This window comes from Taudactylus pleione, unplaced genomic scaffold, assembly GCF_031769625.1.
Source record: "Taudactylus pleione unplaced genomic scaffold, aTauple2 ptg000083l, whole genome shotgun sequence".
NCBI lineage: Eukaryota > Metazoa > Chordata > Amphibia > Anura > Myobatrachidae > Taudactylus > Taudactylus pleione.
Window position 1 is genome coordinate 1,350,077 of NW_028284485.1, and position 22,693 is coordinate 1,372,769.

At 42.5% G+C, this 22,693-nt stretch overlaps 1 protein-coding gene across 1 annotated transcript in view; it reads left to right on the forward strand.

Moving 5' to 3' along the window:
• ANKH (ANKH inorganic pyrophosphate transport regulator) overlaps nt 1-18,502 on the forward strand; it is a 140,768-nt gene extending 122,266 nt beyond the window's left edge. The window contains exons 9-12 of the mRNA XM_088468258.1: nt 8,924-9,053; nt 9,561-9,684; nt 14,424-14,523; nt 16,685-18,502. Of these exons, the coding sequence (XP_088324384.1) occupies nt 8,924-9,053; nt 9,561-9,684; nt 14,424-14,523; nt 16,685-16,801 (471 nt within the window). The 3' untranslated portion in view covers nt 16,802-18,502. The remainder of the gene's footprint in view (nt 1-8,923; nt 9,054-9,560; nt 9,685-14,423; nt 14,524-16,684) is intronic.
• Nucleotides 18,503-22,693: the final 4,191 nt, after the last annotated feature.

Below are 22,693 nucleotides of genomic sequence, written 5' to 3' on the forward strand. Positions count from 1 at the left end.
TTGTAAAAGTTAGTCGCCAGGACTAAAATCCTGGTCGCCATGGCGACCTGGCCCCCGGGATTTGTCGAGCCCTGATCTGTTCTTATCTGATAACCAGCATAATCATTTCTTATCCGATAACCAGCATAATCAATTCCTAACTGATAACCAGAATAATCAGTTCCTATCCGATAACCAGCATAATCCGTTCCTATCTGATAACCAGCATAATCAATTCCTATCTGATAACCAGCATAATCCGTTCGGATCTGATAACCGGCATAATCCGTTCCTATCCGATAACCGACAAAATCAGATTTTATCCGATAACCAGCACCATCAGTTCCCGACCGATTACCAGTACCATTGGATCCAATTCCATCGGCTCCTACTGTAACTACTACCAGTTACTCCAGTCCATGGATCTGGTGCTTATTCCTCAGCATTCTTGGATAGGCCCAGATAGCGTTACTGGGAGACACAGCCAGAGGACCACGACCTGCACACCGTTTACAGCGAAAACCAAATCTCCTTGCGAGGCTTCCTGGAGAAACCCGCCAGTGTGTTAAAACTACGCGCCTCTGGCTAGGGTATTTGTCAACTTCTTCTGCCTGCCTGGGTCTCTGAACCTGTGTTTATCTCCTGAGCCTCGCCAACCTGAGTATACCTCCTGAGTCTCACCAACCTGAGTATCTCTCTTGCGTCTTGCCAAACTGAATATATCTCCAAAGTCTCGCAAACCTGAGTATATCTCCAGAGTCTCGCCAACCTGATCATTTCTCCTTAGTCTTGCCAACCTGAATATATCTCTAGAGTCCTGCCAGTCTTAGTTAGTAGACTGAACATGCGCAGTAACTATATAAGACCTGCCAGATGACTGACCTCAGATTCCATCACTGAACCACCAGTATCACAGTCAGGAACACAAAACTCCTCAGTTCTGACACTGGGCAAACGAGTTCTGTTTTGGAAATGTTAAGTTTGACAAAGTGCTGGGAAATCACTGAATAAAATGCAGAGAAACAGCTAGAGTGGATAAAAGGGGAGAGGTCATGGCAGACGAGGTAAATTTTGGTATTAAGGGGTCGAGTACATTGGGAAGAAGAGTGTGGACCTTGTCACTGGAGATGGGGTGAAATAGTCGGTTTACCAGAGGGAGGTGCCTGACAGAAAGAGATTTTGTGATCAATGGTGTAGATTTTGGAGGTGAAATGGATGACGAAGTCTCTGGCAGAGAAAGAAATAAGAAGGGGGGAATGTAGAGGAGGGTGTTGAACATAACAAAGAGGCAAAAGGGTTGGAAGACTGGTAAGAAATAAGAGACTATGGGCCAAATGTAATAGGGTGAGAGTTTAGAAAATGTGAGAGTTTAGCAGTAAACTCTCACATTGGTTGAGTTTTATCTTCAAAATGGGAAAACATCTGAACGAGATTTTAAATCGTGAGAGTTTTTTAAATCTAAAAAAACATGCAAGTTCGCTCTGTTACTTTGTTTTTGGACTCTATTACATTAGCAAAGTTTAAAAAGTGTCAGAAACTCTCACTTTTCTAAACTCTCACCCTATTACAGTTGGCCCTAAAAGTGTAATTGGTTAGAGACAGAGGACAGAGCTGTAGAACAAAAGAAAAAAATCTGAATTGGAGGAAGTTGGAGTGAGAGTGACCCTTCCTTCAGCAATGCAGGAGCATGTTTGCAGGTAAATGATCTACAGTTTGGGTTTAGATCGCTATGGAGTGATAGCTAGGGCAGCAGAGTCCAGAGCAGTTTTAGAGGGAGACAGTCTGATTGGGGCAAGCTAGGGCAGTAGTTGTATGTAGAGAGGAAGAAAAGATGGCAATGTTGGAGGCATTAATATTACACTTGGTGAGTCTGGATTTAAATCATGGGAAGGGAACAGGAGGAGGGGAGAGGCAGAATGATAGCAGGAGGGCGAGTGGGAATAGTTGGAGATGACACATAAGTGAAGGAAATCGAGATCAAGGGAGGGACTATTAGAGTGGCAGAGAGAAGACGTTGCCTGCGAGAGGCCAAATGATGGAGATGGAAAGCAGTCTGGTGGCTGCAAGCTCGGTAGGATTGTCAATAGGGATATAAAATTCACTCAGGATAAGGGATGTATTCTCAGAGGATAGGTAGTTGGAGTGGACCAGGGACTAACAGAAGTGGACTGGGTTGAAGAGAAGAGTTGTGTGGCCCTCAAATGGGGAGAAGAAAAGAGAGAGATCAGAGAGAGTGACATAGAAAGTGTAGAACTTATCGTGCTCAAACCCCCACCCCCTCCGTTCTAGTTTTCTTCTTTGCTCCACTATTAGTGGAAGTAACAATACCACATTGGGTGGCAGCATTGGGATCTAGAAGAAAAATGTACAGTTAGAAAATGTATTTTACCATTTGGAAAGTGCCAAAAATACTTTTTCCCTTCTCATTTTAACACTTATGAAACTAATTAGAACCTAATCGAAGAATGAATGAGTGATACGTAGTTAGGACCTAAATTAGAGTTTGATACATTTTGCGCCCCAAACGTACACGTGAATATTGCTGTCGTAAATGTGTATTTTGATTCCAACATAACTCAAGATATGTCCAAATAATAACACAGCAGTATGTCTACATTAGGCATACAAATTAATTTACATACATTTAGCGTGTAGTAGTGTAGAGATGCAGCTTAGTTAGTAACAAATGCAGAAAGTCACATAAATAGCCACAAAAATAATTTAATGATGTGTCATATGCATAAGACAATAGTGTCATGACAGTGCTATCAACAAATGTTGTTAGCAAATGTTAAAGTTGCATGTTTTATATAAAATGTAATTAAATGCAAACACCCCCACATGTACTTTTTAACACTTTTTAAATCCTTACAGCAGTAATCCAAATAAAAATAACAAATTCATATGGCGGAGTGCAGGTTGACACAACAGGGCTGCAAGGCTAATGAATGAAATACTATCTGGAGGGGTCAATACGCAAACAGCCAATCAGAATCAGCTAGATGGTGGTGTTGATTACATCATCATCAGATCTGCTTACACCAGGATTATGTCCAAATCATATTAAGTCATATCTCCAGAAGGTGTGCTAGCCATATGTGTACATGCCCTTACTATACTCCACTTACACTTGCCCATTGCTATTGCACCTCTCTAGCCATAAGTGGCTGCAAGTGTAAGATACACACAAATTTAAATGTAGACGCATATTGTTAGGCTTTCACAGTACAGAAATGTGTAAATTTACTCACCACAAATGTACTTACGTCACATGAGACCCTTATTTTCATAGCAGCTTGACCAAATATCAGTACTATTGAATTATTTCATGGTAGTTCAATTTCAAAAGCTTTGATTATGTTAGACAAATGTGTTTTATCACATTATACAAAATTGGATACTGTAAAATTTTGCAAATACACAGAAATGATAGTTAGATAGGCAGACACACAATGTATGTCATAAGACAGCTTTGAGATGCAGTTTTTTACAGGTATAGTAGAACCTGAACAGTAGAACCTGTTTGCATGAGTATTGTACAGCTATTAGTTGGAGAGCAATGAGTTCATTGTCACCTTATTATTTTTGTCCTCTAGTAAAGCAAAATGCAAACCTATGTATTTTTGTTTTGTATAAATGCTAAATGATTATTTTTGCTAATATCTTAATTCAAGTCTTGCTACCATAAGCTTTAACTGGAGCTTGTAGTTTAGCTGTGATTTACATGTTAAACAGAAATATTAAACAATAATATTCACTTCCATACATGCAAAAACTGGCCTTTTCTACTTCAGGGTCCATAGGGTATCCACAGGATACCTTGGGGTATAGGCGATGGCGGAGACATCAGGCACCACAGAGTTAAAGTTTTCAGCCTCCCAGGATGCACTGGGGTCCCTCTCCTATACTCCGCCCCCGAGTCAAGGCAAACCAGTTTCGTAGGTGCCCGGCTTGGAGTCGTATCACCATTTACAGAGGGGGGCTGTACTGGCCCCTGACGTTCTTCAAGGCAGCTGTGGCTGCACAAGATGAGCTGCACAGCATAGACAGTACTGACGTCTATGCTGTCACTCCTCCACCAGAATGTTGGTACTGATCCGGGGATGCTGGTGGGTGTCTGGGGGGTCACAGCTAGCGGTGACCCCAGATTACCCGGACTGTGGCCGGATTCAAGGGGGCAGGTAAGCGGCGGGGTCCCGCGGAGGGTACCCGCCGATACACAGTCCTAAGTCCCCAGGCAGGGGTCTCCCTGGGGACTGGCTGCACATGGAGCCAGGTATTAACCTGCAAAAAAAAAAGGGATTTTAGTTAATGCAACCTGCGCCCCAGGACCGCAGCTTAGTCCACTCTTAGGAGCACCACTCCTCCAAAATCGCACAAAAAAGACAAATAGAGTGATCCAAAGAAGCGCGATCCTCAGGAAGTGTATATAGATTGTCCGCCTTGACAAAGATTCCACTTAAAACAGAAGAGAAGATATGCAGTATATCATACTTCTAAATACGGGTACACTTTGAATATTCTGGAGTCTACTGTCTTAGACTCACCCCAAACAAATATGATGCTTTCACATAAAGGTATCTTTTTGTCAACTGTGGAACTTGAAATATTTCGTTCCCAACCAGAACCCCTCAAAAAGAGCACTCACCTGAGATCAGGTGTAAGCGTTCTCATAAAGGTTTGTATACACACAAAGAAACCTTTATGAGAACGCTTACACCTGATCTCAGGTGAGTGCTCTTTTTGAGGGGTTCTGGTTGGGAACGAAATATTTCAAGTTCCACAGTTGACAAAAAGATACCTTTTCCTACCAGGCTCTGGTCTGTGTAGTTGATCACAGTGCTGGTAGTGCAGGGTTTGTTTCTGCATTGTATGTGACTTATTGCTAGCGCTGCGGCCTGACTGTCAGCCATTTTACTATCCCTGTTCTTACTCTACTAAAGCCCTTGTGGTGCGGTGTTGCAGGGTGTTCATTGCCTCACTGTAAAAGCATTTATCTGTGAGGGGAGTCACATACACTCCGTTACACTCATCATGTCTGAGAGTGAACGTGATTTTCCTCTTCAGCTAAAGTGCACCACATGTAATATATCATTAGCGGAGGGTGATGGAAACACTGAGGGTTTATGTAGGGCATATTATCTTATATCACGCCCAATTTCTGTCACTGCGCCTGTGCAGGAACCGCCATGAGCTTGTTTTGCTAAGGCACTTACAACCCCTGTGGGCCAGCTAGAGTCGCCCCCTGTGTTAGTGTTGTCACCCATGCAGGGGTTCCCCAGGCAGTTGGTGGTAGCCCAGTGTCTCCCACTTTCGCCCCCCCCAGGTCTCGCAGGAGCCTGCGTGGGTGAGTTCATTGTCCAGTATGGTGCAACACCTGTCGGACGTTTTACAAGGGGAGTCATCATTGCGGCCTCCTAAGCGGCCTTTAGTGTCTCAGATGGCTCTGTATGATGAGGAAGATTTGTTGTCTGATGACGATGAGATTTTTGACCTTTCAGACCAGGAGCCCCTCCGTACTAAGGAGGGTTAGTCTGTCTAAAGTCTATATATCTGGCCTTACACGGGCAGTCCGTGCGGCCTTGGTTATTGAGGATGACGATCCCCCCGTGGCTAAATCCAAATACGCCTTCTTTAAGGATATTAGAGGTGATGCCACTGTATTTCCTCTATCTGGTCAGTTAGTGGATCATTTAGAGGAGGCGTGAAAAAATCCGGGGAAGCGGTTCCAGCCTCAAAAACTCTTGGCCTTTGCATACCCTTTTGCGGATAATTACTTTTCTAAGTGGGAAACCCCTCCTCAAGTGGATTCTCATGTCACACGCCTAGTGAGGAGTGCTACATTGTCCATGCCCTCCATTTCCTCCTTAAAGGATGCTACAGATCGCAAGGTGGAAATATGCCTGAAATCCATTTATTCCCTTGCTGGAGGGGCGTCCAGACCGGCTATGGCCGTGTGCTGGGTGGCCAGATCCATGGAGCGCTGGGCTGATAGCTTGAAGGCGTCTCTGGATACTGTCTTCTGCTGAGCAGGTGGAGTTAGTGGCCAATCTCAGAGACTCAGCCACGTACATTAATGAGGCAGCCTTAGATATAAGTCTCCTCACTTCCAGAATCTCCTCAGCAGCAGTGGCCGCTCGCCGCGCCCTGTGGTTGCGCTCTTGGAAAGCGGACACAGATTCCAAAAAGGGATTGGAATGCTTGACCTTTAATGGACAGGTCCTGTTTGGCCCTGATCTGGACAAAATTGTGGCCAAGCTGGCAGCAGCTAAGTCTGCGTGTCTGCCATCGGCTACAGTCCCATCAGGGTCTGGTACTTCGTCCTTTCGGCCCTATAGGGCCCAGGGTAAGTCCAAAGTGCAGTCCTTTTCAAGACAGTCCGGGGCCAAGAAGTCTGCCAAGCCAAAGAAACAGGCTTGGAGTACAAGACACCCCACTCCCAAGTCGGACGATAAGCCTTCGGCCTGACAGGACGGGCCTCCCTTTGGGGGATCCCACAGTGGGAGGCCGCCTGCTTCGGTTTGCCCAGTGCTGGTACCTGACTACCAAGGACACTTGGGTACACAAGGTGGTCTCTCGGGGGTATGCCCTCTCCTTCCGGCGCAGGCCCCCCAGCAGGTTTTCACCATAGGCCTTCAATCAGATCAGAACAAAGCCCTGGAACTACAGAAAGTGTTGCACTCTGTGCTCCAGGCTGGATTTATAGTGCCAGTTCCATTCTCCCAGAGGGGCATGGGTTTCTATTCCAATCTTTTTCTGGTGTAGAAACCCAATGGGTCTTACCGACCCATCCTCAACCTCAAATCCCTCAACAAGTCCTAGAGGGTTCCTCGGTTCAGGATGGAGACCCTGCGTTCCATTATACTGGCGATGGAGCCTGGGGATTTCATGGTTTCGTTGGACATTCAGGATGCTTACCTGCATGTCCCCATTATCTTAACACACCAGCAATTCCTCAGGTTTGCAGTGCTCGACCAACATTTTCAGTTTCAAGCACTGCCCTTTGAGCGCCTCGAGTGTTTACCAAAGTAATGGCAGTCATGGCAGCCCACCTGCAGATGCAGGGGGTCCGCTTGTTGCCCTATCTGGACGACACTGGTTCTCAGATCTTCGGAGTCTCTACGTAGACACTCTGATGCTGATGCCTCTACGTACGGACGTGTTGTCACAGGGTCCTTGCCATTACTCGGACCTGTCTTTGACTGTGTGGCTGTTGAGACAGCCCTCTTAAGGTCCAGGGGTTTTTCCAGCTCTGTGGTTAACACCATGCTCAGAGCTCGGAAGACTGCGTCTGCAAGAATTTACCATCGAGTTTGGCATACTTTCTTTGAGTGGTGTCGTCCTAGAGGCTATGATCCTCAGGTGTTCCGGATATCCAGGGTATTGACTTTCATAAAAAGCGGGCTTAAATCACGGTCTTCGCCTTGCTTCTCTGAAGGTGCAGGTTTCTGCCCTGTCAGTGTGGTTCAGCGTAGGATTGCTACTCTTCCTGATGTCCGCACCTTTCTGCAAGATGTACTTCATATTCAGCCTCCTTTGTTCCACCAGTGGCTCCTTGGGATCTAGCTGTGGTCCTGAGGGCTCTCCAAGGACCGCCATTTGAACCGCTGGGCTCAGTGGATTTGAAATGGCTTACAGCTAAGACTGTATTTCTTCTGGCCATTGCTTCGGCCAGAAGGGTTACCTAATTGGGGCTCTCTCATGTCGGCCTCCCTTTCTCATTTTTCATAGGGACAGGGCGGTGCTTCACACTCGCCCTAGTTTCCTCCCGAAGGTGGAATCTAGTTTCCACATTAACGAAACTTGAGGCCACCTTGGATGTGGTACGGGCTCTTAGGATTTATGTTGACCGTACCAAATCTTTTAGGAAGTCGGACTCCTTGTTTGTCCTCTATGGCTTCCGAAAGAAGGGTTTCCTGCCACTAAGCAGACTTTGGCAGGATGGATTCACATGGCTATTTCTGAGGCTTATATTCATGAAGGCCTTCCTGTTCCATCCTCTGTTAGGGCTCATTCCACTAGGTCTGTGGGTCCTTCGTGGGCAGCTCGAAGTGGTGCCTCTGCTGTTCAGCTGTGCAAGGCTGCCACGTGGTCTTCTGTCCATACTTTTGTGAGGTATTATGCTTTTGACACCTTTGCCTCTCAGGATGCTTCCTTCGGGCGTCGGATTCTCCTTTCAGGACAGGAGCGTCCCCACCCTTAAAGGATACTGCTTTGGGAAATCCCCAAGGTATCCTGTGGATACCCTATGGACAGTGAAGTAGAAAATATGAGATATGGTAAGAACTTACCCATCTTATCTCTATTTCTACGAAGTCCATAGGGTTTCCACAGGACTCCCGCCCTGTTGCACCTGTACTGTACTGCAGATGGGCTTTGCTTTGGTCACTGGTTTTTCCGTCTCCTTCTGGTGAGAATGTGATTTTTGTGTGTACCAGATCTTTCTTCTCTCTCTTTCTTCTCCTCCTCCGGCCTACGGCTTGTTACGTAACTGGTTTGCCTTGGCTCGGGGGCGGGGTATAGGAGAGGGACCCCAGTGCATCCTGGGAGGCTGAAAACTTTAACTCTGTGGTGCCTGATGTCTCCGCTATTGCCTATACCCCAAAGTATCCTGTGGAACCCTATGGACTTCGTAGAAATAGAGATAACAAGGGTAAGTTCTTACCATATCTCATATTTTACCCACGTGGAGCAATTTGCATCATCCAGTGTCCTGTCAGTAGTGTAATTATCTTTTAAAGATCCAATGTGGTGACATGTTTGGGTGGGTGAGCACTTTTTTCAGTGGATTCTTCAGCACTGAACAAGGAATCCCAGATAAGACTATACAGGTACACAGCACTTAATTTGGAAGTGAATGTAACCTTTAACATCATATTAATCCTCAAATGTGTTGCAAACAGGTTGGTTCATATATGTTCTTATGTTCTATCTTTACCCTCAGCTGTGCTTTGTGATGTTCTGGACTCCAAACGTCTCAGAGAAGATTCTGGTTGATATCATTGGAGTAGATTTTGCATTTGCAGAGCTGTGTGTGGTTCCTCTGAGGTTATTTTCCTTCTTCCCTGTGCCAGGTAGGTTGACTAGCATCATGATATAGCTCTACAATACCAATAATCTACCAAATTATATATTGATATGATTACAGTCCCAATGTGATTATAACATTTATCCCAATTAAGTGCATTGTATATAATTGCATCATTTGTTATATTGTACTTGCCAGTCGCATTGGGCATTTTATTTTCTGTATCCTACTGCAGCTGGGATTATTAATCTTACATGTACTGCTAACGTTTAATATTGTTCATGATCCTTGACCATAGAGAATGAAGCAATAAGGTTGGCAGGCGCTATGTGAAAAGACAAATGTAACCTGAGTTCTTTTATGTTACAATGCATTCCATGCTGACTAATGTAGTCATATATATATAAATATGCACAAATGCTAGGAATTTACTTTAGTTGATAAATCAGATACATTACAGTATGTTGTTCATACTTCACCTGCAACCAGAAGCAGTTATGTTATTTGTTAAATATTTTTTTGTATTACCTTATACTTTTTTCCCTCCATTAAGTCACTGTGCGGGCCCACTTAACTGGCTGGTTGATGACACTCAAGAAGACATTTGTGCTGGCACCAAGCTCTGTTTTAAGAATTATCGTCCTAATCTCTAGTCTTATTATCTTGCCTTACTTAGGGTAAGTTTCCTTATTAGCATAACAGAATGGAAAAACATGACCTTGTGTACTGTGCTACAATACCACTGTAGTGTGCTTGTACAATTTACTGTACATTCTACAATTTATTTATTAAAAATAACAATTTAGTGCCTATATATTGTGTGTGTGTGTGTATATATATATATATATATATATATATTTATAAAATGCAGCACGTTACAGAGAATATCTAATCATTTTCATCAGTATGAATAAATATTTGATCCATACAGTGGTGCTAAAAAGGGAACACTTTAGACTTTTCTGAAATTCAGAATTATTGTGACCTTAAATGTGTTCAGATCTTCATTGAAGTCATAACCAATAAAGCAAATAACACACAAAAGGAAATTATAAGTGTTCCAACTTTACATACAGTATACAAAGTATGCAAATCTCTAATTATCCTCTTAACTGCACTGATAATCCTAGAGTCAGAGGTGTAAATCAATGAGATGACAATGAGGTATGTTAGAGTGACCCTCTCCCATGTAGAAAACATAAACAGTAATATTTACTACCAAAGCCCTATCTTCACCACACAGATTTGTGAAAGCATGCCTTGACTTGATCAAAGGGAGTCCTGACGACCTAAGAAAAAAAGATATTGATACCAATCAGGCTGGAAATGTTACAGAATGATTTCTAAAGACTTTGGCTTTCCTCAAATCACTGTTAGACAGAAGAAGAAAATTCAGTACCATTGTTATTCTATCGCAGAGTGGTCATCCAACAAAATTACTCCAAAAGCATGGGGTGTGGTATGATATGTCGACAGTCATAATGACGACATTGACCATGTAGACATTAATCATGTTGACAGTGGTAAATGTTGACATGTTAGAATGTCGACATAACGTAGTGTCCCTTGTAGGATGTGGAGGGGGCAGGGTGCTTACCAAAATTGGGCACTGTTGTGCGCGTAGCCGAAAAAGGGGCATCTACTCACTTGCCCAAATCACCACTGATTGTTTCACAGGAACATTTCCCCCTCCGCAGAACACTTTGGCCGGTGGGTCTGGACAGCTGTTTCAGTGGGGGGCGCCAAAAGGGAAGGGCACATTTTAAATACTTCAAACGGGCAAGGCGTGGTGCCCCATTGAAACAGCCTAGCGGAAATGCTAATAACGTCTCTGGTGGCACAGCGGTGTTTTACATGCTTTGGGTGGCTGCAGCAGCTTCCGGGTCCCGGCGGTCATGTGACCATCACTTCCGAGTCAGACTCATCTGGCTTTCGGGTATTTTTCTGCTACTTCTAATGCTCCCTCTAGTACCTAACCCTAACTTCCCTTTCCCCACTGTCTAAACCCCCCATCCTCAACCTAACCCTCCCACCCTTAGCCTAACCCTCAGCTTATCCCTAATGTTGACATTCTGACAATGTCATCATTTTACATTTACGTTGCCTGTTGAAAATTTTACAATGTCGACATCATAACTGTCTACCACAGGCAAACACTGAACAAGAATAGTGTGCATGGGAGGATAGCAAGGTGAAAATCACAACTCCCTAAGAAGAACATTGCTGCATTTTAATGTTTGCTACAGACCACCGGGATGAGCCAGAAGATTGTGCTGTGGACAGATGACACAATAGAAAGTTTTAGATTAAAACACAAATGTTGTTTAAAGAAAACACTGTATTCCAAGATTAGAACCTTATCCCAGCCTAAAAACATAATTGATCAAAATATGTATGAAAAAGTATATAATTTTGTGCATTATTTGATTGGAATCGGTATGATTTACCGCTGGAAGCAAGTCCGGCGGTTAGAATCCAGACACCGGCTGCCCGACATGGGTGAAAATCCTGATCGTCCCTAAGGTAAGTATTCACTAACCTAATTCCCTCCCCTAACCCTCCTTAGGGGTGCCTAACCCTAATCTCCCCTCTTAAGTACCTAAACCTAACCCCCCTTCCCCGCCACCTAAACCTAAGTCCCTCGGGGGAGTGCCTAACCCTCCCTAACCCTAACCTCCCAGGGGGGTGCCTAACCCTAAGTTCCCCCCGGGAGCCCTAACCCTCCCCCCACCGCGCGGCTGTCCGCGCTCGGCGCCCGGCATCACTTCGATTGGGATGCCAGGCGCCGGTCTCCTGGCGTCGGTAAAATGACAGGAGTCTACATTTAGACGCCTGTCATTTAACCCTCGCCGGGATAAAGCAGTCGGGAAGCCGGCCATCGGGATTACTTCCGCCGGCTTCCCAACTACATACCATTTGATTTATCTATTTCTATGACTTAAACGTGCTCATATTTTTAATCTATGGACACATTTATGCAGTTTGTACTATACATTATATTTATGTAATCCTATGACCTTTCACTAGTTGCACAACATCCTATAAAGTTAATGATTTTCTCCCGTGGAATGTGGACTGAACACTTATGTCTTACATTTTAGACTTAAAGATCACATTATGTAACCTGTAAATGCTTATATTTTTCACAGTATCAGAAAATGCTGTAGCTTGGTTGGAATCATTGTTCTGTGCCTGCTACTAAACAAAAAGATACAAAGTTAATTGTCAAAATTGTTTTTGACACAATAAATCATTCTGTGATATCTTATTTAGAATTACATTTTCAATTTCAGTTGCCAAAATAGAAACTTGTTGCATAACATGGAAAACATGGTACAATTACTTTTCTAGTTACAAAGTTACAGTATGTGATAGTACTGATTTTGTATGTATAATTGGAATGGACGATATCAGCTGATTGGCCGGTAGTTGCATAGGTGTGTATGTAGGAGTGTTAGCCAATAACAGCTTCAAAGAGATCAAGATTTTTAGTTCTGCTTAAACATTGTGATGCTGGACCTCTCAGTAATCTTAAAGAAAGCACATACTGAGCTAAAAATACAGGGTACACAATGCTCTGAGGATTGGTACTTTTTTGAGATCTGCAGAGTGATCTGCAAAGTGTGTACCGAACTTAAGTCTGATCTTGCATATACTGTAAGATACCTTATAATAGCAGCCATAGTAAAAAGAAAATGAACACACTTCTCCATACTGTGCACAGGCACGGGATTAATATGCTGCCATGAGATCAGTGTAAAGAAAACTACTTTGCACAGTTCTTTTAGACATTCAAGGTCCAAATGAGTTCAGCCAAGGGATAGTCTTAAGACAGTTCACATTGCAGGAGGGTTAATCTCCTTGAACTGTGCTTTACTACACTGCATTTTCTAAAAATGGTCTCTTTCAATATGAAGATTGTGGTCAATAAACAATGACTATTGTTCTTGAACCACTAAAGACAGTTCAATATGGATCACAATGAACACACAGAAATGAACACTGGTTTATTTAGACTGGAGGGTTTTGAGAGAACAAATGAATGATGTTTAATTATAAAGTTGCATTCTGTTTGATGAGTGACTTCTGAACTAGCAGATAAAGGAAACTTAAGGTAGCACATCAGCTAAACATGTAGATAAAAAATCTGAACACTATATATATATATATATATATATATATATGTGTGTGTGTGTGTGTGTGTGGTCCTGCAATTATGGAACAATTCTCCCCTTTGTTCTGTTTAATTGCGGTTTTAGAACATATATTGGTGTGCTCTTGTTCATTTATGTTCTACATTTAAATGTCAGTGTAAAGTTTTTGCTTAGCATATGCTTTATTTAACTGTTATGATAATGAAGCACTTGCAGCATTCATACAAATTGTACAAAACAATGATGTTTACAACTACTGTAACTTAATATATGACAACCATTAACCAAATTTATAATTATATTGCAATAAGCAAACATCTGTCTGGCTGACAAGTTGGTAGTTTACTAGAGGGACTGTGTTTGACCTAATTTGTGATTTGCTCTTGGATCTAGGATTTTTGTCACCCAGGGTATGGCAGTAATTTGGCACCCCTCCCCCCCCCGAAAAAAAAGGGTGTTCTTGCTCCTGAAAAGGGTGTGTGATTTTGTGCACAGTAATGCCCCTTACACATTGTGCCATGCTAAGTAATACCCCTTATAACACATTATGCCACATTGTAATGTCTCTAACACATTATGCCACACAGTAATGCCCTTTATAGCACATGCCAAAGTAACGCCCAGCATTCTGGGAGACTGGGACTCCCAGCTGCCACACAGTAACTGTTCATACTATGGCAAGACCGAGCGGGCACCGTCATATTAGACGGCGCTGGCGGCATGATTGCGGCCGCACCCCCTGAAATCCCTTGCATGCCCCCTAGTTGCGGCCCTGGCTCTTGAACAACCCAGTCTGGTAAGGTTGATACATTATATTTACAGTAATCTACTAAAACTTAAATTAGTGTTGCCTAGGAACATTTTCCGACTTTGTCCAAATGGGTGCATGTTATGCTGTTCTGGTCAGCAGTCTAAAGACCAATAGAAGCTCCCTCACTCTGGGCGGGATGTACTAATCACAAACGTGTGGTAAAACCTCCAAAAATTTCTGTTTTCCAAGGATTATCGCAATACATATGGCTCACCAATATACCGGGCTAATACAGATAGACACAATGTAGACACAGTAGGGACCAGTAACATAATATGTGTTAATTGTGCTTTATAATTCATAGGCTGCAATATAATATAGATATATAGTTTTGTCACAATTCACAAAAGGTCTGCCTCCATAAAAAGGGTTTGTACAAACTGTGATATACATATACTATGCTTATTTTATTTCTTGATACATGTGCATTGTGCCTGTTTCTTAAATGCAGGGTCCATGGAGCCACATTAGGAGTAGGATCCCTCCTTGCAGGCTTTGTAGGAGAATCAACAATGGTTGCTATTGCATCTTGCTATGTATACCGAAAACAGGTAAAACATGAACTCTTGTTAATCAATAAAGTCCTCAGACAGCAAAATATTAAATCCTCTCTAACTGTAATTCTTTTGTGGCATCATAATGTTTCTTATATTGATTTAGAGCTTAAATATATTGTGTATTGCTGGTGTCTTGTTGCAAACACAAATGTAACTGCTCTGGGCCAGATTCAGAGGTGCACGTGGCTGCGTCTGTGTGCGGAGTCGCTCTGGCGATAATATGTAAATGCTAGTATCAGCCTTCCCCAGGTGTAGTATCCGCCATGTGCAAGCACTGAAACGCATCTGTGCACACTGTAATACAGCCGGTGATTCCTGACACCCCACCTATGAAACTTGCACCAGCCCTGTAGCAGGTGCAGTATCTCCATCTGAACATGGCCTCTGTGTCTGCGGCTCTGAGTCTGAGAACACAGTTGCTTTCACTGACACGCCTGTGACACAAACATAACACGCCCATGGAACGTATAGTTTTTACATTCATTTCAGGCCACCTCAAAGTCACCACCAGGAATGCCCATCACTCTTCTGCTCCGTATCTGATGCATTCTCTCCCGATCACAATAGAAGCAGTGAGTGTACTCTTTGTGTAACACGTGTTGTAGGGTTTTCAGGACTTATCACGCATGCGCAGTAGCAAATATTTGCTGAACTGCCTGAACACCGGCATTGCATGCACCTCTGAATCAGGCCCTCTGTCTCCAAGCTGTTTAGTACAATGGCTGTCCTGACCCGGGCTACCATGCTGGGTAGCTAAACCATATTTCTATACTGATATGCAAACAAAAAATGGACTTTAATAGGATGCATGCATGTTGTTAGGTAGCAGCTTTCTCATGAGCCTGGGTTTGCCAGCACATACTGTGCACACAGAACAAGACTAGGAAAAGTGGACCTTTTCTACAAACATGGAGGACTGGATCAGTATGCAGAAAAGGAAAGGGTGCACCTCTGCTAAACTAGTAATGAAATGTAATGAACAGAATCAATAATGGTGAGCAAAGTAATGTAGAAGGCAGTGTGCAGCAGGAACAAAAAAGCCAATATGAGAAAAAGTTGTCCTGCACTGCTAACCTACCTCTGTAGTGCAATTCAAATACTGAGATTCTTTGGCGTAGGTTTACTTAAGCATATAAAACAGACAAGTGGAGGTGTTGCCCATAGCAACCAATCAGATTTGTGTCCATCATTTTCTAGAATGCAATGGAGAAATGATAGCTAAAATCTGATTGGTTGCTATGGGCAACATCTCCACTGTTCATTTTTAGAAGCTTTAGTAAATCTACCTCTTAGGGGTATATTTACTAAAGTGAGAGTTTTTAGAAATGGAGATGTTGCCCATAGCAACCATTCAGATTCTACTTAACATTTAACTAGCACCTTCTAGAAAATAATAGCTAGAATTTGATTGGTTGCTATGGGCACTTCTGTAAACTCTCACTTTAGTAAATATACCCCTTAATGTTAGTTTGGCCAAGTTGGTAATCTCCCCCACCAGTGACGAGTGATCTAACACTGACCTATACTCATGACTGTGTCATTTTTATGAACTTAAGGAGAGTTAGCTCAGGTGCACTGCCTTACTAATATTATTGAGTCCTGTCTTATATTCATAAGTTAATGGTTCCTAGTAAAATTAGGAATAATACTCATAAATGTCAGCTGACAAAGTGGTTGCTTCATTGTGTGTCGCAATTTACTTTATAGATAGTATCTTTGTAGGAGACACCAGCCAAACTTGTCATGTAAGCACTATCCAGCACTGATAGCTACCGCTATTGGGTCTGCACGGATCCAGTGACCTGCTTGTATTATGTTATACTTACAGCATTTGACAGATCGGTAAAATAAACATTTAAAGAGGAAAAACTATTAACCTATGTACAGCTTAACACAAAACACTTCTATTCTAAAGAAACTTACATTTATTCTGTTCAGCTTCTTTACGTTTGTATGAAGTTATTTGAACTTGAAAATTGGTTTTCAGTGTTTTGTATAATTATAATCTAAACTATACAACATCCTATCTTTTAACATTGATTAAGTATTTCCATGCTCTATATATAATTAGATCGTCCTGACGTGTGTATTCTTTTTCCAGCCATCTGCTTGCTTTGTGACGGTTACGTCTTACTCTTTCCATTTGTCACCCTAGAAAAAGAAGAAAAATGAGACGGAGGCTGCGGTGGAAGGAGAAGATTCAGCGATGACTGACATGCCTCAGAGTGAGGAGTTAACAGACATTGTTGAAATGAGAGAAGATGGAGAATGAACAGAATATTGGGTGGTTCTTTGCCACAGAAGTACAGATGGCCCTTTCCCATCTCTGGTCTTCAACCAGTTTTTATTTTATTAGTATGGAAACTTGGTTTCAGAAGGCTCCAATGTTTAGCATACTGGGTATGCTTGCTATAGAGTGAGCCGGACAGAGGCTCATCGCTTTACAAATACCATGCATTTATCTTCCCAACCATGGATATTTAATTAGCAACATCCTACTGGATAGGCATTTACTACATTGAGCTTCATTGGACAATCTCCATTTGTCAACCAAAGCATTGCTGTCTGTCTCTGCTGTTAACAAAGCTGCCGTCCTATTTACTATTTTCTTTATTCCATTTCTGTTTTTTAACATTAGAAGATAATCCAACATTTGTTTTTCTCAGCTAGACTTCAAAAGGGATTTACTATTACGAAAACAGTTGCAAACGCGTACATAACACACCGAGTATTCACTACACAACAGAGAAGTGTGCTTTTATACCAGGCCTAAATGACACATTTTTCATACATTTGTTTTTTATTCCAATTCATACAATTTGTATAATGTTGTCTTTGCTTAAAATTATATTTCTTCATGGTTTGTCACAAGCTGTTTTATCTGCTTGTGTTACTAATCAGGTTAGTAGATGGCTATTAACCAAATATCTAAATGGTTTAACAAGAGGAATTAAAGTCAACTGCTATTTACAGATATTTCTGAACCTGCTAATAGTTTTGTGATTAGAAACCAGTGCTAGGAGACATTTGTATGTTGGATAGACTCCATTACCCATCTTTCTTCCAGAAAATGTATTATTTATATAGAGCACAAAATACAAAATTATTTATCATCATCACTAATAAGAAAATAAACATTTTTTGAAAAAAAGCTGGTACCAGCTACATAGTGCTCCAATGTACTAAAACACATGCTAGTAAAGCATTAATATAGGCATATTGACAGGGGCATTTCTGGGATGGTAACTTATAGCAGCATTTTATACTCATGATTTTTTACCTATGTCCAATCGAGGTACTTTTCCTACACTATATTATAATATTTATTTAGTGCCATAAGTTATTTTATTTCTTTTGTTCTGGTCATAAAATTCTATATCGCATGTTTATGTTGTCTTCATATAGACACTGACTGCATAAGTTAGTTTAGCACTTTAAGTTACGAGGTGAAACATTCATTGAAATAACTGTTGTATATATTTCAGAAAACACTGCAATATGCCTTTTATTTTCTTATAATGTTTCCTGCTATGGTCTTTGCAGATCACTGAACTGGCATAAATGTGGTATACAAATACATACAACATATGACATATCATATGTATCTCTGCTATACTCACTCCATGTTGATGTTAGATGTGATCTGTAGAGAATAGTTATTTCCAATGAAGCTCCATCTTCCTTCTGATCGTATAGAACTCAATACCTTTCTGGACACAGAAGACAAAGTGGAATATTTTTTTTAATAATATTTTTTTCTCTGGGTACTTGACTAGAAATATAATCAGCAGTATTTTTGGATATTTGTGAATATATTTAAAATGTGTGTGGGGTTATGACTGGAAAAACAATTACTTTAAAAACTATAATAAAAGAAATGTATTTGAATGTGTTACACAACAAAGTTACCGAATGCTGGAAGAGTGAGATTCATTTTGTGCAGAGCTTAAAGGGAATACAATAAAACATTTAAACGGAGAAACCATAAGCATGTTGTCTTTTGTATATATTATATGTAGTATCGCTATCATCCTCTCACCAGATACTCATAAAGGGATCAAATCCTGACGCCGGAAGACCAGCACCAGTGTAGATCCCGACAGCTCCAAAGGTAAGTATTAACTAACCTTCCCCCCCTAACCTCCCTCCCTAGTGCCTAACCCCCTTCCCTGCAGCCTAAACCTAAAGCTGGCCACACACTAGACCAACTTACATCCAACCAGCCAACTTGTTAATTGGTTGGAATGAAAATCTGGTAAGGAATGGGAGTAACTGTTGATCAGCAATTTGCTCCTAAATGCCAGAAAACAGATGAAAATGTTCGTCAGAAAAGTTTGTTAAATGTTTGATCTAAACAATTTGTTCAAACACCAGTTTTTGTCCATTTTCTGGCATTTGGGAGCAAATTGCTGATTGTCATTTGCTTTCATCCTTACCACATTTTCATTCCAACCAATCAACAAGTTGGCTGGTTGGACAGATAATCTTTAGATGTGTGGCCAGCTTAAGACTTCCTGGGAGGGATGCCAAACACCCCCTTCACCTAGCCTAACCCACCCGGGGGAGTGCCTAACCCTAAGTCCCCCCCGGGAGCCCTAAAACCTAACCCCCTCCCCTGTAGCTGTCCGTGCCCGACGCCTGGCTTACCTTCGTTCAGTATGTCAGGCTCCCGGCGTAGGTCTAATGACATGCATCGGGATTTCGACGCCTGTCATTAGTACCTTGCTGGGATTTGACAGTCGAGAAGCCGGCGGTCGGCATTTCAACCGACGGCTTCCTGACTGCATCCCCTCATGAATTGGTGCCATAGGATGCTATGGGTACATTGTTTTGACGTCATTCACCTAAATGAATAAAATATTTTTCAGTGTAAAGGGCTGCATGTAATACAGCTTGGCTTAGTTATTAACATAGCTATTAGCACAAAACTATGTGGTCAGGTTAGTGTCCATTTCCAAAACTCTGTTTTAAAAAACATTGGACACCATCAATTCCCTTGCCAGATTTGTAATCTCTGGTATGCCGTAAACTTATTGCAAAGTTTAATTTAGATCTTGGTTCCCATTAGGGATTGTAAATTAACGAGCAAATAAATGAAAATAATTTTTTATCAATGTTATCATAAAGTTAGTAATTGTTTTGTAATGTTGTGATAGCTCCCATTTTAATTTCTGGCCTTCACCTTAATAAATGTCTATATCCAAATACATCACATGCCACAGTTCTCCATTACTGTATGCCATGCCCCAAGCTGTTGTAACGTGAGGACTCTGACAAAGATTTTCAGTGTTTTAAGAAGAGTGTCCTGGTATCACTTAAGATCCTTTTAGCTTCAACATTTTAATAATTCTTGTCTAATATGCCTGTCTCCATGTAATTTATCTAACACTAATCATTTTAGTTTATAATGTTATTGTTTTCAGTTACTCCATTGCCATATTGTTGTTTATACGTTTAGTCATTTTTATGTTTTTGCTAATTTTCTATTGCTTGTTTTAAAGAGAGGAATGCTCAAACATTAATACATGTCATATTGTTGTTTATCTGCTAATTGCCCTTCCTCCATGGCACTTAGAGGACTGGAAAAGAAGACATGTAGGTACAGTATATGCGGTTCCTACTCTTACCTGTGTCTTTTGTTTTTGCACAAGCTGTGAAATAGCTCAAGCTCAACATATTGGAAACAATACACCTAGAGAGGGTGAAAAGATGCTGCCATAGAGGAGGAACTATAATTAACCACATGCCTCTCATGGTCACAACGTTTGCAACCACACCAGGCTGTGCGTTCCCTGACATGGTCACACACACAACGCCAGCAGTCAGAAACGCCCACTGAGTGGACGCCAGAAGATAATCTTCCAGCAGCCGCCAATCGCAGATGGAACTCCCGGCCCTCTGTATCCTTGCACTCTCCCCCTAATGTCTGCCCTTATCACTGCTGAATGGGCAGCACGGCAGGACCCACCACTTGGCGGCTGCAGAGAGGAGCAGCTGCTTGGGAAATATAAATCCAGCAGGTATTACCTGGGCAGTTACTTTAATGGGTGAGGCTCCTCACCGAAGCAAATGTAAATTAAAAGATGAAATGGTTACTTTAATTTATTTTTTTGTTACAGAACTGCACAGTGGTAGAAAAGCACTAAGGGAGGGTATTCATGAAACCTTGGAGAGATAATATACCAATCAATAAGCACCTAGCTGTCAATTTCCAAACACGGCCTCCCTCCAAGCTTTCATGAAATCCCCCCTTAGTGCTTTTCTACCAATGTTTGTAGTCTCTGCTTTACATACTATACTTTAAATAGTTCTTCAATCGAGTCAGACACCCTCTCTGTCCAGGAGCCTGCTATGATGATTGTGCTCAATTGCCTGTTAATCTGATATTTTAAAGTTCTTCATGTTATAGGCTTCCTGAATGTATGACTGTACCCAGTGGCGTAACTATAAATTTTGCTCCCCCATGCCAAAAAAGTTTCAGGCACCCCCCCCACCCACCCAAAGATCAAACACACCCAAAGACTACGTTTAAGGTGTGTGGTTACATGATACAGCAACGTGCCTTACACATTATGACACACTAAGTAATGCCACTTATAACAGTGTGCCAAACCGGAATGCCCCTTACAACACATTATGCCACACCGGAGTGCCCCTTACAACACATTATGCCACACAGCAATGCCCCTTACACATCCCACACAATAATGCCACATATAACACATAATGACATACAGTAAAGCACTTATAACAAATTTATGCCATGCTGTAATGCCCCTATTTCACATTATGCCACACTGTAATGCCACATACAACACATTATGCCACACAGTAATGCCCCTTACACATTATGCCACACAGTAATGCCCCTAATAGCACATTGTGCACACAGTAATGCCAAATACACATTATGCCAAACAGTAATGCCCATTACATCCCACCCTGACAGATCTACTTCACCAACCCTCCTTTCTGCTCCTGCCAGTCCGTCACCTCAGCTCAAGACAGGTTGCACAGTTTTTATGTCCGTGTAGAACCAATTATTGGGAACATAGTTTATAACCTGTAAACTGTGCATCAAATTAGTGCCCCCTGTAGTTGTGCCCCAAAATGCAATGCCTCCTATACTAGTGCCCCTTATGCAATGCCCCCTGTAGTAGTGCCCCTTATGCAATGCCCCCTGCAGTAGTGCCCCTTTTGCAATGTTCACTGTAGTAGTGCCCATTATGCAATGCCCCCTGTAGTAGTGCCCCTTATGCAATGTCCCCTGTAGTAGTGCCCATTATGCAATGCCCCCTGTAGTAGTGCCCCTTATGCAATGCCCCCTTTAGTAGTGCCCCTTATGCAATGCCCCCTGTAGTAGTGCCCATTATGCAGGGCCCCCTGTAGTAGTGCCCATTAAAGTAGTGCCCATTATGCAGGGCCCCCTGTAGTGCCCCTTCTAGTAGTTAGCCCCCTGTAGTGCCCCTTCTAGTAGTTAGCCGCCTGTAGTTAGCCCCCTGTAGTTGCTCCCCCCCTCCGCGCGCACACAAACAAACACACACACAAAAGAAAAAAACACAAACTTACCTTTATCCCCGCTCCAGTGCTGCTGCTGTCCATACCCCGGCGTCCGCTCCTCGGCACTATGGGAGTGATGTCATTACGTCACTCCCATAGTGCTCTGCGGGACCCGGAAGACGGAGCTCACTCCTGAGCTCCGTCCCCGGCATCCGCTCCTCGGCACTATGGGAGTGACGTCATTACGTCACTCCCATAGTGCCCTGCAGGACCCGGAAGACGGAGGGAGCTCCGTCCTCCAGCTGCTGCCGGGGGTTTGAATAGGAGCCGGGCGCCCTCTGGTAACACATTGAGCGGGTGCCCGGCAGATGGAGGGTGCAGGGGGTGCGACCGCACCCCCTGCACCCTCCGTAGTTACTACTGCCCCCGTCGCCCCCAAGCTACCCAGCGCCTCCAAGCCACCGCGGGGGCAGTAGTTACGCCACTGACTGTACCCATCTAGCAATAAATGTTTTTGTGGCAACTCGCCATTTCCATTTGCTATCAAACAAAATAAACCATTGTTCTAGGCAATTATGTTATTGCTGACATCAAATTAAACTTTTGTTCCTTTGAACACATTTGACAAAAAGAAGGGCAGAGTGATCTCTTGTTTTATTTGTAA